Raw genomic sequence first — 18941 nt, 5'->3', positions numbered from 1 at the left:
ATCCAATTACATCAAGCATTATTTAACTTACACAGTCATAGAATTCATCAATGTTTCATTATTCTGATTTTTTTTAAGGCCAAGTCATCAGGTTGTAAGAGGGAATTCATAAGGACAGAAAAACATAATTGTGCTATTTCCTTTGCTATTACATATAAGTAACAATGATAGCAAACATTTATACCCTTTAGATTTGTTGTCTCATTTAATTATCTCTGTAACCTTATGAGGAAGGTGCTTTTTTTGTAATCACTATTTTATACATGGGAAAATTTAGGCAGATGGAATTTGAGTAATTTGCCCAGGACCCTACAGTTAACAAATTGTAGAAGAGGGATTTGAACTCATGTAGCATGTGATTGCCCACTATGTCATGCCCACTACTGGGAGAAATACACTATGGTAGAACATGCTATATGACCAATAAATGAAATATTTATTTGAACTTTATGGTACTTTTTGACTATGTTTAAATGATTTATTTAAATCACGATTCCATCTGAGTTTCCCACTACATAGTGCTTGGGAAAAGTGGACAGTAACACTAGTTAACATGATTTAGTAGTTGGTGGCTTCGATTAGCAGTAAATTGATGACATGACAACCTGGAATGAGAAGGGTTGAAAACAGAGAAAACTTTTATTCTTTAAGAGTTTATGATTTTTTTTGTTATTATTGTTAGGGAAAACACTGTATTATTGTAGTATGTTTTAATTAAAGATGAAATAAGATAGAGGTTTGTATCTATGATATCATATTGATATTAATTCACTTAATGGTAGCAGTGTAGTAATCGATAAATGCTTTGACTTTGTAGTAAGATGAAAGTCTTACTTGGATAACAACTTGCAGAGCTGATTTTGTTAGCTTAGGAAAGGCAGAATGATTTAAGCTTGGCAAATGCATCTAAAATAAGTGTTCATTATTCTATTTAGATCAAGCTGGAGGGATTTATCTGGTGATGTGCTTTATGACTGTCCTTGACTCTGTCTACTTCAACATTTTAATAAATAACAAAATGAGGACATTGGTTGGAGAGTGATCATATTTATGATCCATCCATTCACTTACGCAGAAATTCGTATTTACAGAGTACCTCCTATGTGTGCCAGGCACTATCTTAGGACATGAAATGCAACAGTGAACAAAACACAAAAAAATCTATTGCCTTCATAGATTTTTACATTAAAGTGTGGAAAGAGAGTCACTCACACGCAAAAAGAACAAACAAAATATATACCATATTAGTGATAGACACTGTATACCGTATTAGTGATAGGCACTATTAATAAAACAAAGGAATGAAGTGGGTAGAAAGTGCCAAGGGTTCACAATTTTTAATAAGGTCGTCAGGTACGGCCTTGGAGTTGTTGAAACGTGACTAAGACTTCACAGGTGAGGGAGTACACTATTTAGATATATGGGGGAAGAGCAGAGGGAACAAGTGCAAAGGCCTGAGGCAAGAAACATCAAGTGTGACTTGAGCTAAGTAAGCCAGATGTGATGTCAGAGACGGACAACGGACAGAGTGAGGCCAGACCCACAGAGCTTTGCAAATCATGAAAACATGTTGGCTTTACTTGTGAGTTAGTCAGTGAAGTATTCAGAGCAGAGGTGTTACATGGCTTTACTTATTTTTTTAGATGATGTGATTCTAGTTGATAGGGTAGAAAACAAATTGTAGGAAAAATAAATGATGGAAGTAAGGAGAGCTACTGCAATAATGCAGCCAAAAGGTAATGGTAACAGTAAGTATTGAGGTGGTAGCTCAATTTCTGGATATTTGTTTATTATGGAGGTAAAATTTACATTATTCATACTATGTACCAGGCACTGTTTTTTATGATATATTATGGTAAAAAACAAACAAAAAAAAGACTTAACATGAGGTCTACAATCTTAGCAAATATTTTAGTGTACAGTACAGCGTTAACTGTAGGCACAATGTTGCATGCAGATCTCTAGGACTTACTCATCTTACATACCTGAACTTTTACACCCATTGAACAGCAACCCCATATTCCCCCACCTCTCTTTCAGCCTCCAGCAACCACCATTTGACCCTCTGCTTCTAAGAGTTTTACTACTTTAGGTTCCTCACATAAGTGTCTGTCCTTTTGTGCCTGGCTTATTTCACCCTGCATAAGGTGTTCAGAGTTCATTCATGTTGTCACATGGATAGGATTTCCTTCTTTTTTAAGTCTATATAGTATTCCATTGTATGTATATCACATGTTTTTCCTGCTCATCTCTCAATGGACCTTGAAACTGTTTTCACATCTTGGCTCTTATGAATAATATTGCAATGGACATGTGAGGTCAAATATCTCTTTGAGATCCCTATTTTAATTCTTTTGGATAAATGCCTAGAAATGGGATAATTGGATTGTTTGGAACTTATATGTATTAATTTTTCGAGGAACCCCCATACTGTTTTCCATAGAAGATGCACTGTTTCACATTCTCATCAACAGTGTGCAAGAGTTCCAGTATCTGCACATCTTTGTCAATATTTGTTATTATTTGTTTCTTGGTAATATACATCCTAATAGGTACAAGGTAATATATCAATAGGTTTTAATTTACCTTTCCTGATGATTAGTGATGTTGAGCATCTTTTCATATACATGGTATTCATGTGTGTATCATCTCTAGAGAAACATCTATTCAAATCCTTTGCCCATATTTTACTTGGGTGAAATATGACAAGAGGTGTGTTTATTTATTTGTAGTGATTCATTATATATTTTAGAGGTTAAACATATATTGGATATATAGTTCGTAAATATTTTCTCCCATTCAAGAGATTGCCATGCAATATATTTCTTTCCCTTTGTTTATTATTTCCTCTGTTCTACAGAAGCTTCTTAGTTTGGTACAGTCTTACTTGTCTTTTTTAGTGTTTAATGTCTGTGTTTTTGGTGTCATATCCAATAAATCATTGCTTAGACCAAATATCAAGGAGCTTCCTCCCTATGTTTTCTTCTAAGGATTTTACAGTTTCAGATCTTCCATTTTAAGTTATAAATTCATTTTAAGTCGATTTTTGTGTATCATGTAAGATAGGATTTAATTTCAATCTTTTGCCTATGGATATTAGTTTTCCTACCACCATTTGTTTAAGAGGCTATTCTTTCCTGATTATATACACTGGCAATCTTGTCAAAGATCAGTTGATCACATATGAATGAGTTTATCTCTGGACTCTCTGTTTTATAATATTGGTTTATATATCTATCTTTATGCCAGTACCATACTATTTTGATTACTTCAACATTGTCATGTATTTTGTAATCAGTAAGTACTGTATTTTGAAGTCTGAGGTCTCAAGATTTATTTTTCTTTCTCAGGATTGATTTTGGCTATTCATGGCCTGTTGTGGGTTTCTAGTGATTTTAGGATTATATTTCCTATTTCTGTAAATAATGCCATTGGAATTTTGATAGGGATTGCATTGAATCTGTATATTGATTTGGGTGGCTGGACAGTTTAACAATATTAAGTCTTCCAATCTTTGGGCTTTTGATGTCTCTCTATTTGCTGTGTTTTTTGAAATTTCTCTCATCAATGTAGTGTTTTTGGTAAACAAGTCTTTCACCTCCTTAGTTTATTCTTACCTATTTTATTCTTTGTGGTGCAACTATAAATGACATTTGCCTAATTACCTTTCAGATAGTTTTTCACTAGTATATAGAAATGAAACTGATTTTTGCTGGTTGATTTTATATCCTGCAACTTTACTAAATAAATGTATTTGTTCTAACAGTGCTTTTTTTGGAGTCTCTAATGTTGTCTAAGATCATTTGTCTATATATCTATAGACAACTTTAGTGTTGTCTATGTATAAGATTATGTGTATATATAAATACGTATATATGATCATGTAAGATGCAATCGGAATATTTTGCTTCTTTCTGCTTTTGATGTCATCAGCTTCTTTTTCTGGCATAATTGCTCTGAGTAGAACTTCCAGTAATATTCTGAAAGAAGTGGTGAGAGTGGCATTCTTGTCTCATTCCTGATTGTAGACATAAGCTTTCATTTTTTTTCCTGTTAAGTCTGATATTAGTTGTGGACTTTTCATATATCACTCTTGTTATATTAAGGTAATTTCCTTTACTTCTCATTTTTGAGAGTCTTCATCATAAGAAGGTGTTGAATTTTGCCAAATTCTTTTTGTGCATCTATTGAGATGATCCTGTGATTTTTATCATTTATTCTGTTGATTTGCTGTATCACATTAATTGATTTGGGCATGTTGAACATCCTTGCATCACAGGAATAAATGCCACATAATCATCATCTGTGATCCTTTTAATGGGCTCTTAGATTCCATGTGCTAGTATTTTTTGAAAACTTTTGCATCTATATCCATCATCAATATTGGCGTGTAGTTTTCTTGTGGTTTCTTTGCCTGGCTTTGATATCAGGATAATTGCTGGCCTCAAGAATTGAGTTTGTAAATGTTTCCCCATTTTCTTTTTCTTTCCCAACAGCACATGGAAACAATATTTCACTATGATCAAGTGGAATTTATCCCAGGGATGTAAAGATAATTTGACATAGGCAAATCAATAAATGTGATGCATCACATTAACAGAAAGGACAAAAACCCTCTGATCGTTTCAACAGACACAGAAAAAGTATTTGACAAAATTCAACATATACTCGTAATAAGGAAAAATTGTGTGCTTGATTAAATGGCTTCTCCTTTTTTCTCTTTTCTTTTTAAAAATATTTTCAACTTTTATTTTAGATTCAGGGAGTGCATGTATGGATTTCTTACATGCGTGTATTGTATGATGCTGAGGTTTGAGGTACAGATGACCCTGTGTGGTGAGCATAATAACCAGTAGGTAGTTTTTCACCCCACATCTCCTTCTTCCCTCCTCTAGTAGTCCCTAATAACTATTGTTTGCATGTTATATCCAAGTGTACTCAACATTTAGCTCCCATTTATAAGTAAGAACATGTGTTTTTTGGTTTTCTGTTCCTGTATTAATTTGCTTAGGATAAGGGCCTCCATCTGCATCCATCTTTCTGCAAAAGACACGATTTCATTCTTTTTCATGGCTGCATAATATTCCATGGTGTTTTGTACCACATTTTCTTTTTCCAACCCACCATGAATGGGCATCTAAGTTAAGTCCATGTCTTTGCTATTGTGAATAGCACTGAGATGAACATGCAAGTGTATGTGCATTTTTGTACAATGATTTATTTTCCTCTGGGTATATATTTAGTTCCCTCATTTTCAATTTCATATTTTAAATATGGTAGAATTTACTAGTGAAGTCATCTTATCCTGGGCTTTTGTTTTTTGAGAGGTGTGTGATTACTGATTCTATTTCTTTATGATATAGTTTTGATATGTGTGTTTCTAGCAATTTGTTCATTTATTCTAATTATGTAATTTGTTAGGGTATAATTTTTCATACTAGTCTCTTATGTGATCTAACATATGAAATACTCTGGAGAAAGATGCAGGTCTGAGAAGAGTGTGTATTCACCTCCTGTTTGGTAGAATGCTCTTTAAATGTCAGGTCCATTTTTTCTTTAATGTTATTCAGATTATCTGTTTTCTTATTGATCTGTCTGGATGTTGTGTCCATTATTGAAAATGGGGTGTGAAGTCTCCTGTTATTATTGTATTGTGGTCTATTTCTCCTTTCAGTTCTGTCAATGTTTGCTTTATATATCAAGGTGCTCTGATGTTGAGTGCATATGTATGTTGTCATTGCCCTATCTTCTTGATGCATTGACCCTTTTATCATTATAAAAGCTTTTTCTTTGTCTCTGTAATAGTTTTCGACTGAATGATAATTTGTCTGATGTACCCCTACTCTCTTTTGATTATGATTTATTAATATATGGGATATCATTTTCTATCCCTTCACTTTCAGCCTATGTGTGTCCTTAAATCTAAAGTAAGTTTCTTTTTTTAAAATCTATTCAGTCACTCTATGTCTTTTGATTAGAGAGTTTAATCCATTTAAAGTAATTATTGATAGGAAAAGATTTGCTATTGCTGTTTTGTTAGTTGTTTCTTATTATTCTTATAGTACTTTTGTATATCTTCCGCTCTTGTTTTCCACTGGGTTTTTTTGTTTTTTTTTTTTTTTGGTATTGTTATGCCTCGATTAGTTTTTTGTTGTTGTTGTTTTGTGTAAATTTTACAGATTTGTCTGTGTGTGTGTGGTTACCTTGGTACTTACATAAAATGTCTTACAACTGTCTGTTTTATGCTGATAAGTTGAATTGCATACAAAAACTTACAATTTAACTTCTTCCCCACAACATAACTTTGTTATTATTTTCAAAGTCTATTCATATTGTGTATCTTTTAATAACTATGTTTGTATCTTTTTTTTTTTTTTTTTTTGTGAGACGGAGTCTTGCTCTGTCACCCAGGCTGGAGTGCTGTGGCCGGATCTCAGCTCACTGCAAGCTCCGCCTCCCGGGTTCCCGCCATTCTCCTGCCTCAGCCTCCGGAGTAGCTGGGACTACAGGCGCCCGCCACCTCGCCCGGCTAGTTTTTTTTGTATTTGTTTGTATCTTTATAGTTTTCAAAATAATTTTTTCTTTTAACTTTTATGCTAGAATTAAATGTGTTTTACCCACCACTGTTAAAATAATACAATATTTTATATTTGTCTATATATTTACTTTTCTCAACTAGTTTTATACTTTCTTATGCTGTCATGTTGCTGTTTAATGTCTTTTCATTTTGACTTGAAGAACACCACTTAACATTTCTTTTAAGGCAGGTCCAGTGTTGATGATCTCCCTCAATTTATTCTATTTGGAAAAGTGTTTATCTCTCTTTCATTTTTGAAGGACAGTTTTTGTCAGGTGGAGTATTATTTGATGGCAGTTTTTTTTTTTTTCTTTTTTCTTCAGCACTTTGAATATATCACCTCACCTTCTTCTGCCCTACATGGTTTCTGTTGATAAATTTACTCATAGTCTCATGAATATTCCCTTCTTTGGGACTGGTCACATTTTCTTGATGAATTCAAAATTCTCATTTGTCTTTGACTTTTGATAATTTGATTATAATGTCCCTCGGTGTGTATTTCTTTGAATTTATCTTATTGATGTTCTTTGGGCTCTTGGATATGGATGTTCATTAACTTCCCCAGATTTGAGAAGCCTTCAACAATTTCTTCTTTAAATAAGTTTTCTGTTTTTTTTTTTTTTTCTCTATTATCATTAAGAGACTTCCATAATTTGTATATTGATCTGCTTGCTAGTATCCCATAAATTTCTTAAGCTTTCTTTAAATTTTTTCTATTTTTTTTTTTTTTCTCTTTTTGCTCCTCTGAGTTATTTCCAGTGACTTCTATTCCAGTTCGCTGATCCTTTTTTCTGCTTGATCTAGTCTGCTGCCAAACCCCTTTAGTGTGTTTTCCAGGTCACTTATGTTCTTCAGCTTCATGATTTTGGTTTAGTATTTTGTAATATTTTCTCTTTCTTTGTTGAAAGTTTTACTTTGTACATGCATTGGGCTCTTGACCTTATGCACGTTATTTTTAATTCATTCTCAGGTTAACCATTTCACTGGGGTTGATTTCTGGAAGTGTATCTTGTTCCTTTGTTTGAAGCATCTTAGTCAGATTCTTCATTTTTCTTGACTCTCTCTGTTGGTATCTGCACATTAGACAAAGCAGACACCTCTATCAGTCGTTACTGACTTGACTTGTACAGAAGGCTCCCACCAATCAACCTACCCAGGGATTCTGGTGGCCTCTATCAACTCTTTTCCTTCCACAGGAGGGGAAGCCTTTTGTCAGCTTACTGTGTGATGAACTGAAGCTATGGTGTCTGTAACCCACTGTTTCTATTTTTCCTCAGGTGGCTAGATTGTGCCATCTCCGTCAGAGCGTCAGGATTCACAAAGCAGAAGCTTGTTGTTTGGGAAGCCCTAGAGATATTGTAGCATTGGACACACAGATTAACTCTTTTCCTTCCAAGAGGAAAGCTGAAAAAAAAAATTGGGATTTTTTGTTTTTTTGTTTGCTCACTCTGTGCTAAGCAGTGGGGAGGAACAATAGCCTCTACCAGCCCAAGATGTTGCCTGCATTCTTCCTCAGGTGTCTAGATTGTGCTGGGCCCCTCAGAGCTTCAAGACTAGCAAGACAAAGGCCAGTTCTCTGTACCACCCCCCATGCCCCACCCTGCTTCATTGGAAATGCAAGGGGATTGAACATGTGATCCAAGCCCTTTCTTCCCCTGGGTGAAACCAGGAGCTTGGGCATCTCTTTCTGATCTAAGGGAACCACACTGAGAAGGGTCTCTGGTGAGAGGGTGTTTCATTTCTCTCTACCAGCTTCAGTGAGTCTGGTTTTGCATTCTCCCAGGATGCAAGTACCTTTCATTTAGTTTCTGATTTCCCACACAGGGAATTCTTCCATCAATTGTGGCTGAATTGATATGCTTGTATGAAGAAGGAGAGTCCAGGGTTTCCTATTCTGCCATGTTGCTGACATCACTCTGCTACATTCTTGTATGGTTAGTTTTGTAGGCATATGTTTTTATATTTCTTAGGTAAGTACTAGGAATATAATTGTTGGCATACAGAGTAGGCATGTATTTAACACTGTAAGGTATCTTCCAGTTTTCAAAATATTTTATTTTTCACTCTGACTAGCAATATATGAGATGTCCAGTTGCTCTGCATTCTAGCTAACATGTGTTATCAGCCTTTTTAATTTCAGCAATAGTACTATGTGTGGAGTAAAATTTTAATGGGGTCTTAATTAGCATTTTCTGGATTTATTTTTATGGACATTGAATAGGTTTATGATGATTGGATATTGTTTCAAGGGAACGAGTGGTAAAAAGGATGGCACTAGGGACATTTGGTCTTATCAACTAAAAGTAGTATTGTCCATTAACAGAAATGGGGATGACTGAAATATATGCGGGTGGGGGCAGGAAAAGGAATATAAAAAATTGAGTATGAGGCATGTTAATTTGATATTCCTATTAGATAAGTTCAAGTAGAGATGTCAAGTGGCTATATGAGTTTAAGTTCAGGGAAACATCTATTTGAAGATCATCAGCATACAGATGATAGTAAAGCCATGAGATTTGGTGAGATCACTAAGGGAGGAATTGTAAGTAGAAAAGAGCTGAGAACTAAGCCCTGGACTCCTCCAGAATTGCACCCATTAAAAGAAACCAGGAAAAGATTTTGAAATTAAATAGCCAGAGAGGACAGAAGACACATGAAAATGTGACACTCAGAAGCCAAGAAAGGAGAGCTTTCAGTAGAGACGCAGTGATTAACTGTGCCTAATGTTGCCCAAAGGGAGGATTCTGCTACATTCTGCGGGAACAAAAGGTTGTGGTCAGAGGGTGGGACGCTTGACGCTATAATTATATTCAGTTCTAGCTATTAGTAATGTAAAGGTCTGGAGAATGATGATTGAGACAGGGGCTCTGTTAGGCTGAAGGACAAGATCACAAGAAGAAGGGAGTTTAAGAGACAGAAAGGTCAGTTTGTTGGAAGCAAGTTGTAACAAGTGACATGCAATTGGAAAAGCTTTTTAAAAATGTTTGTGTGTATGTATTTGACAAGCAAGAATAATAGGCTAAATCTGTCAATATGTCATTTAATAAGATTAAAAAAGGAAGTTTTGTATTGAGGTGTAATATATTAAGTACATCGAGAAATAATTATTCACATTAGGTTATACGTATGGAATTTAATGGATTTAGTTGACTGTGAACTTAGTAAAGCTTTGCCAATTAGATTCTTAATGATTTCCAATAAATTTTTTTCAAAAAGGACTTACAAAAACATGGTTAATCCTTATCTGTATTAAATAATTTTAGCAACCAAAGTAAGAAAGGCTGCTCCTCTTTACAAGCATAGGTCAACCACACCTTAAATGTCATGTGCCTTCACATATTCTATATTGAGCATATCAAAGGAAGAGAGACTAGGATTATCCGTGAAGTTCAAGCCTTATCACATGACTATAGTGTTATCAAACAGACAATTTCATATACTTCCCTTGAGAGAAAAAGAAATTAAGGAAAAATAAATGAGTGGCATTTTATATTCCTCCTTGAGCAGTAGTGACAGGAGAATGTAGAGATACCCCTGCTTGGCAGCATTAAGAATTTTTATATTTTAGTGATTGATAGCACTGCTTCATCAGCAATGTAATCCTTAAAAAATTTTGAAAATCACTAAACGAGTTAACTTTATGGTGAAGACTTACACATTTTATGAATTCTAAGACACCATCAATTACTACACCATATACCATTATTTTATGTAGCAAACTGTCATAATTATGATATGACTTCACTTTTAAAAACTCATTCTGATTTCAGAAATATTAAAATGTGAAAAAGGGTTTTGGTATGTATTAGTGATATGTAGCAATGAAAAACTATAGCTTCTCAACTTTTTGTTTTTAATAATGTTGGTGTCTTAGTGTGCTATGTATCTTTCAAATAATCCAAATCCACAAAAATATGTTTTTGCAAACACAGACTTTTTATTAAGTATCAAATTCTTTTTTATGTAAAATATTATATTTTTATTATAGTTAGTAGATGCCTTCCCTGAATAACTTTTCAAAGCACGTTCAGCTCTTAGAGATTAGTAACAAAATTCTTATTGGGTTAATATCAATTTTTCCGTTAAAATGTTATTCTTCATTTGCTGCACTGATGCCATGTCTTTTGACTATTAGTAATAAAACTGAGGCTACGTAAAGAACATGTTAGAGATACCATGTATCCTAATTACTCCACCTGGGGTGCAGTCAGCAGTTTGCTCTAAGTTGCTCTTTTGGCTGTGTTGCAAAGTAGTTCATACACTTGTACCTTCTAGTTTATGGGTGAATTTTGTCAGTGCATTCTATGTTTATTTGTGAAGAGTTCTTCCTGGAAGTCAGATTAGGCTATCACGGGAACAGCATGCTTCTAAGATGTTTGTGTAATGTTGATTAATGTGACATTGTATTGTAACTTTATGGTAATAATTCTTTATCATTTAAAAGCATCTTGAATTCAAGATGTTTTAACTTTAATGCAGATTTTCTTATGCAGGTTCCTAAAAACTTGGTTGCAATAATACTGCTGAAAAAAAATTTTTGTTTTTTTTGTGACTATCCACCAGAAAGCTGGACTTGAACCTTAAGTAAATTTAGTGGAGAACAAAGAAGTGGCACTTCAGGAAAGTGCTATGGAGCAGCTATTTCTAACATCAAACCATCCGGTAACCTGCAAGCTTCATAGTTGTCTAATTACTGAATGCCGGCTACATGTAACCATAGCCATTATATAATCATATTTAAAGATGAGGGTAAAGGAAGTGGTAAATATCAAGATAATATGTAATCTTATTTAATTAATGTTTATGAATGATGCAGAAAAAATAATTTAAGAAAAACACTGGGCCATGGATATAGACTTTCACAGATAGCCAAGTAGTGAAGGCATTAGGTACAGATCATTTTGGAAGTATGTACAGGAGAATACTTTGGAAGTATGTACAGGGACTGATACAAAGTTCTGCTTATATCTTAAATTGATTAGCTATAAAATGCTTTTTTACTTTGAATTATTAACCTTTCTAATTACTTGCCTTCCCACCAAGAAAAGCATGAGAAGTAAAGTTGGGATGAATCAATTTCATTTTTATTCAATAGCGAATTTGAAGTGAATTCAATTTTGGTCAAGGTGGAAAAACTTATTTCGTAGAAAAATTCTCTGGGGAGGTCCAGGAGAAAAATTAATATTGTATTTGCATACCATAGTTAGGATCACAGATGAACTTCAGTGGTACCCAATTTACCTATATCTAAGCAAAAGGCAAAGCCATCCTTCCTAAATGATCTGTTTGAGGCATTTGATAGCATCTTTCTCAATATTTTTTATTGTCCAGGAAGCACGCAGTGAGGCAAAATGGTCAGCACAGGCAATAAGACAGAAAGCTGACCTGAGCACCTGCCTGTGTTCTACTCTTTTGTAATTTTAGTTGCATCAGTATAATTCCATATTGGCATCATTCTCTCTTTCACTTTATTTTGCACTGTCATATAAAGCTACCATTAAGGCATATACTCCATCCTAAATCTCATTTGATCTCTAAGTAAAAGTTCTTAAAACTATCAGGACAAGATGGCCATACCTTAGGAGGTGTGCTAACTAAACTAAGGGAGTCTGATTCTCTTTCTCCACAAGATACAGCCCTGTAGATAGCTACAGATTTTTTTCAACTGAGGTCTTTGTGATGTCAGAGTATTTTCTTTCCTTCTTGTATTCTAGAGGTTTAAACTGAGCCCTGGGGATAAGGCATGATGCTATCATAGGAATAGATTCCTGTCACAAGGGTAGAAGGTTCAAATATCTTTTCATTCAGGTCTTTTTCTTTAGAACTGATCCTCTCATTTATTTATATCCAATCTTACTTTTAAAAGAGGAGGTATGGCTAAAAATATGCACACATTGCAATAACATAAAATGAATTAAAAAATCAAAATAAAAAGGAAACAACTCTAGGAAACTCAAATGAAGCCGAGATTGAATTTAGAAAATAGAAAGGGATGTTCTGCAGTATAAATTGGAATATAGCAAGTATTGTCTTTAAATAATTTTTTCACTTGTAAATGAACAGAAAACAAATGATTATAAGATTTGAAGTGGTCATGCTATTAATGCCAATACCTTGGGAGGAAACAAATACAATTTTTGCATTCCAGTTCTCACAGGACGCACTGTGGTGAGGTTAACGGCATCCTCAATGATACCCTCTCCAGTGAGTACAATAAAAATTATTGTAGGCATTCTTCTTATTGTCTACATGTAATATAAGCCCAGGGGTGACAGCAACATGAAAACTCAGTAAAAAGCACTTTTATAGAACAGTGATCATCTGAAAACAGTGATCTCTGAGGACAGAGGTCTATAATCCTGTCATTTTGTTCCTGGGATAAAAACTTAGAATATATAGAACAGTAAATTGGCAAAGTCATCCTGTATGGGCCAGAGTAAATATTTTGGTTTTGAAGGTCATATGTTCTCCATCTCAACTTCTCAATTCTGCCTTTGTAGCATGAAAGCAGCCATAGGTAATGTGGAAATGAATGGGGGTACCAGTAAAACTTTAAACAATTAGCTGTTGAGCCAGATTTGGTTCATGGAGTGCCCTTTGCCAAATCTGATCTAGAGAAATAGGATTTTATTCACTTTAGAGATTCATCTGGTCTGTAACTTCTCAGAACAATTTTTTAATAAATATTTGAAAGCAAAGATTAGAAATTCAAGTACATCTTTGAAATTAAAGACCTGAAAGACATTCTATTACCATGTAAGAGTACTATAGGATATAGCTCCCCAACCAGAAAGTAGTTGATATCTTCATTTAAAAAGTAAAGAATTTAACCAGAGTTACCTCACCTCTGAATAAGGAAGGGTGAATGAGTGTAATTAATCGGGGAACATTTCCCCCTTGCCCCAAAATTCTGCATTCTCCAGAAGAAATGGATGTTCATATGTGACTCATGGAAAGTATAATAATAAATCATGTGCACCTGGGAATGATCACCCACCTACCAGATCTGTGCCCACGAGCACGTTTTTCTCACCTATTTTTAACGGAATCTTATCAGGAAGTTGGGCATCATAATTTATTCCTCATAGGGTTGCTACGAGGCAAAATGTTTAGCTGTTAGACGAATGATTGATATGATTTGATAGATCATAATTTGGGTCCTAAAGTACATGCCAGAACTCCCAAACGCTTGCATATGGACTGTATCCAACCCATAGAAGTATTTACTTTGTCCTGTGAAACATGGACTGTATAAGCGTCTGTGATGCAAATGAGAAAAAAAAAATATGGTAGCTTTACATGAAAAAATAGATTTTAGGGAAAAGAAAAACAAGTAGATCTGACTGCCTTAGGCCTACTGCATTCAATGAAAACAGTCCATGTGAGCAAGGCATGTGGCCTCCAGTGTGCACAGCTTTTGCCAGACACCTGTCACCCTGGAGCTCCGACTGGGCTCTGCTACCATTCACAACCCGGCTTGTCCTGCTGTGTTGCTTTAGTAGTGTCCATAAGAAACAAATCCTTCCTGGTCCCATGGATATATCTTTTCTTTTTCTTTTGTATACCCGGTCTGCTTTGTTTTCTTCTATTATGTGGTTCTTGTTAGGATGCCAGAGTAACGTAAAGTCAGGAGGTTATTAGTAGCTCTGTGATAAAGGAATTCTCTAGTTAAGTAAGCTTAGGTATGCTTAAGGAAGCAAAGAAGCCAGGTGTCTTCTGTGGGCCTCTCATTATCCTTTAATATATTAATGAACAGTTTCCGTTTCCATGATAAGAGTACACTGTACAGCGATCTCAAACTCATTTTAACGAATACATTTTTTAAAATTTCAGTTTAATGCCCTATATGTCATGGCCACTTAACTATTGACCACATTTTCCCCATGGGACATGGTTTGGAAATGATACTATTTAAATCCTCATAGATCTTGTAATTTTAATATAAACATCCTAGATGTATTTGTTGCAAATGGTATCCACCAATTACCTGATAATTGAACCTACTTTATAACATTACTGGATAATAATAGTATCAAGAGTCATATAGGTAAGATTTATTGAATACTTACAGGCAGGAGGTAAGCACTTAGCTAGGTTATTTTATTTAATCTGCACAAAAATTCTATAAAGTGGATTGTCTTATCCCTCTTCCATAAATGATAAAAATGGGGTAGAGTGAAGCTAAGTAGGTTGCTGGTCACACAGCTGCCAAGTAAGACAACTAAAGTCTTTTACCCTTACTCTTAGCTGCTGGATTTCACTGCCTTGACTTCATGCAGTTAAGAGTTGGAAACATATGCTCCAAATTATATCTAAATTAGATTGATCTTGGACCGTGTTTCTTCCTGTAGTAATGATATATAAATATCAACTGTCTGTTGAAAATCACTCTAGCTTTTAAATATAAAACCTTAATAAAGTAGAAAAGTATATGCTAGATATATATTGTATTTGCTAGAACATATGGCTGGCTAATTCAATAGATTCACCGATTTATAAGATTTAGAAAGAAGAGGTCATGAAACTCGATGCTTTTCAGTTTTAAAATGGTATACTATTTGGTGAGGGTTTTTCTAAAGAAACTGATACTCATGGTCCTATTAAGGCACAGATTTCTTTTATCAGTCCCTGAGGGTACTGACTAGTCCTAAACTGTTCTATATTTAAGGAAAATGAAGACCAAAAAAGATCAATAAAAGCTAAACCGAATGTTCCTGAAATCTTTTCTGCAAACGGACAGAAATTTAACAGTGCTTAGTAGAGAAGTAGATATGCCTGAACTCCCTTTGAACTTATGTAATCACTCCTCAACTTGCCCTGCCATCCTGTGTATAATTTTGCCCAAGAGGTACACACTTTTAATTTATTAAGGGGAAAAAATATGACAGAGTGTTGAGATGATTTTCAGTAAGGTCCAACCATGATCTGTAAGTTGTAAGAAGCCATTTGTTTTCCAGTAGGTTGATGGAGAATAAATACACAAAATATTTATAAAATATCACCATCCATAATTGATGATTATAGTATGTAAGTGTATATATTTATAGTATATAGTACATAAGTATATCTATACATAGCTGAATATATGTATACATACATGTTGTGTTTTATTGATACCAAGATACTATTAATTACAATAATACACATCATTGATGCAATCAGAGTTTTTCAGAAAGAAGATAAGCATATCAAACATGCCAATTTTTGGAAGACACATTCAAATTTCAGGAACTATCAGAATTGAAATGTGTCTTATGGTTAAGTCTGTCTGGATGGATTGCTCGCTATTCAGATGTAGGGGTTGATAAAATGAAAGAAAAAGAGAAGTTAAGTTTTTCTAGGTAGCTAGGTAAAGGGCAAGGGTTGGTAGATGTGGGAAGCAAATTAAGATTTTAGCATGCTGTGAAGTTTATTTAGAAGCTCTAAATTATGCGGGTCAAGTTCCAAGCCTTGTTGAATTAGTTGGGGTTGCCTTTAAATGGGTCACCCTCTAATCATGCCTTATTTGTCCCTCTGGTGTATTTACAGGTACTGAAGATGGATGGGAATCATTAGGTATCTCTTATTATATTGTCCCACAAATATCTTAACCGTGAGTTTTTCAGAGTAATATTTTTCCATTTGTGTCTACAGGCTAATATATATTTGAAGAATTCATGACCACACCTCAATGTTCATGTTTCACTGAGATTATTTCATTTTCATCCAGAAAAATAGTTTTATTTTATGTAAATAATATGTATTTGTCTGGCTCTGAAAATGATGCATGGTATTGAAGACAACTTGGGAAATGTTGGTACAAAATAGATGACTTAAAATCACCCATAATAGTACCTTTGGCTATAATGACATAATTTGAAGTGTCCATTCTTTTGCTTTAAATATGTTTTTTCATATAAAATTGAGATCACTTAGTATATATATTTTTAATTATGTCCACTTAAAATGAACATTGTGAACATGTTATCTTTAAAATGAGATGTTTAGTCTATCTAGGTAGATAAGAAAGCATATATTCAATAGTTTTATTCAATGAAATAATTGCTGCTTTTATACAACTTAGACTCATATTTATCCATGTTATTAGACTGACTTCAGAGAGGAAAGTTTTATAGGCTATAGTTTTAAGGGAAATTTATTGTTGTATAAAGCTCAACAAGAGGAAAGTAGACATAATTATCATATTTCTAACTTGTCACTGCATTTTGTGATGCTGTGTTACCATGAGCTCAGGTAGTCCTAGATGCTTGCAAATTTTATCAAAGGAAATTGTACAAATTGCAATGGATAATAGCAACCTTAAATTTCATAGTATTTCTGAAAAAAAGAATGACTCCCCATAGTTTTAAATCATTGTCAGAAATTTATTTAAATTTACATTTCCTTGGCAGTCTGTGGTCCTTAAAGTTTAATAAGATAGTCTAAATTGATAAAACTCTGTAAGTCTTTGCCCCTGGTTGAAGAAGTTTCCATAGCATGATGGTTTATTATTCTCTTCCCCCAAAGTATCTGTTCTCTACATTCATGTTAAAAACAACAACAACAACAAAAAGAAAGGAAATAAAGATAATAAGAGAATTGCATATAATTTTTAGAAATTAATTTAATACACTTGATTATAGCCAAAAGGCCAAGAAGTGATTAGAAATAAATTTAGTTAAAATTATCTGCAGTATAAATCATTTTAATCTCTATTGTGATAAATGTTAGGGATCATATTACAAAATACATTTCCTTTTTTTAGCTTTGTTATTTATAATTATTCCTAGTATAAATGTAAGCTGTTACTGGATTGCTGAGGTATCTGGAAATTCACTGCCTTCAGCCATTGGATTAATATATTAAAGCTCACCTTAAAATTTTCTGGTGCTGTGCAAATAATAGGTGCTCAGTGAATGCTTGACTGACTACCTAATGGAAGACTACTCTAATAGGCTCCTGAAAGGAGGATGGAAATCTAGAGCATTGCAGGGGAGATGGAGGCAGGAGCTTAGGACAACATGGTTATGTGGGTGAGAGAGAAAGCCAGGAGGCAGGAGCTGAGGACAACATGGTTATGTGGGTGAGAGAGAAAGCCACTGAGACCAAAAAAGGAGCCAAAAAGAAATTCCAATATGTAAAGAGTAGCTAATTCTTGTTTTTCCCAGGGACAGTATTTTTCCCAGAGACAGTATTTGTTTTCATACTATTTTTTGGTGATTTTTCTTTTTCTGATATTATATCCTAGGTATTTTATGAATCCTAAGAGGTTTTTGCACAGATGTGCATTTGTTGCATGTTCATAACAATATCTAAGACTGTTATTTCAGAATTTTGTATCAGTCATCTAGTGATTGATAAAAAAATGATATGGAACCTATTTCTGAGATTGGATGATGACATAATAAAAAAAAGTAGCTTCTCATTTTAATTCTCATAATGACTTTGTGATCTTAGTTATAAGTAAATATTGACCTCCTGAATCATATACTACCAAATGGCAGGAACTGGGCTCTTTAGCCTGTTTTATCTTTTCCTGTATATAGTTGGATGACTCAGAAACACTCAAAACTGCAAGGAGATACCACTGCATTTTAAAACAAAGTTGATTGCCTAATCAATGTTAAGAGACATTGAGAGAGAGAGAGAAATCTAAGACTCGACTTTGGTTAATTGGATTGTCCAGTTGTTATCATAATGCAGGATACTGATTCATCAATATCACTGGCCTTTTAGGATGAGCCATCACAGTCCTCCATGTACATTACTTTATTACTGCCTTTCACACTAGACTATAGCAGCTATGATGCTGTCATACTTGCTTGGTCTGAATGTTGACAATCATTGATTTTCTAAAAAATAATGGTATCTATTAATCTCATGTTTTATTAATTTCTAATTTTAAAAAGCATGGGTTCAGTTGAAACATTACACTGGAAAAGATGTTTTATTTTTATTTATAATTGTGAAAGAGAAGATTTTATAGCACCTGCAACTGTCTGTCACAATATGCAGCTTCATTGTCTTTTCTTGATTTCCGATAGTTATCTCAATAAATCACTTATTTTTAATGTCATTTAAGAAGAGTATATAAATTATTGCTCTTCCAGTTACAACACAGCATTAATGGGAAATTGTTAATGGGAACTTGAATCATATAAAGTATCTAGAGATTCAAAATGACAAATCTATTATTTATTATGAATAATAGTTCTGTAGTTTAATATAGCTACTTCTTTTTTCTTTTTAGAAAATGTTAATCATTCAGCCTAATACTTTGCACAGTAGAAAAGGAGACAAATATTAAACAAGATAAAAATTTGAATTTTGAAAGGTGTCTTCTACTCATTTCTACATGTAGGATCATTTCTCACCTTGTGAACCA

General features: G+C 34.0%; 1 protein-coding gene across 5 annotated transcripts in view; it reads left to right on the top strand.

Annotated features, from left to right (window-relative positions):
• Nucleotides 1-18941, top strand: part of NKAIN2 (sodium/potassium transporting ATPase interacting 2) — a 1050385-nt gene that overhangs the window by 312193 nt on the left and 719251 nt on the right. For 2 of the 5 annotated variants that reach the window (XR_004184593.1, XM_017958360.3), the window contains exon 2: nucleotides 16106-16169. The exons of 2 other annotated variants lie outside the window; for them this stretch is intronic. Coding sequence is in view for 1 of the 3 variants with exons in the window: in XM_017958360.3 (XP_017813849.1) it covers nucleotides 16119-16169 (51 nt within the window). In the remaining 2 variants the exon portion in view is untranslated. Of the gene's footprint in view, nucleotides 1-6516; nucleotides 16170-18941 lie in introns of those variants that run through there. One more of the 5 variants, XR_004184592.1, reaches the window with a different exon arrangement.

The sequence above is a fragment of the Papio anubis genome, chromosome 6 (assembly GCF_008728515.1).
Source record: "Papio anubis isolate 15944 chromosome 6, Panubis1.0, whole genome shotgun sequence".
Taxonomy (NCBI): Eukaryota; Metazoa; Chordata; class Mammalia; order Primates; family Cercopithecidae; genus Papio; species Papio anubis.
The sequence above is the reverse complement of the archived record's forward strand: the minus strand, read 5'-3'. Positions and strand labels throughout refer to the sequence as shown.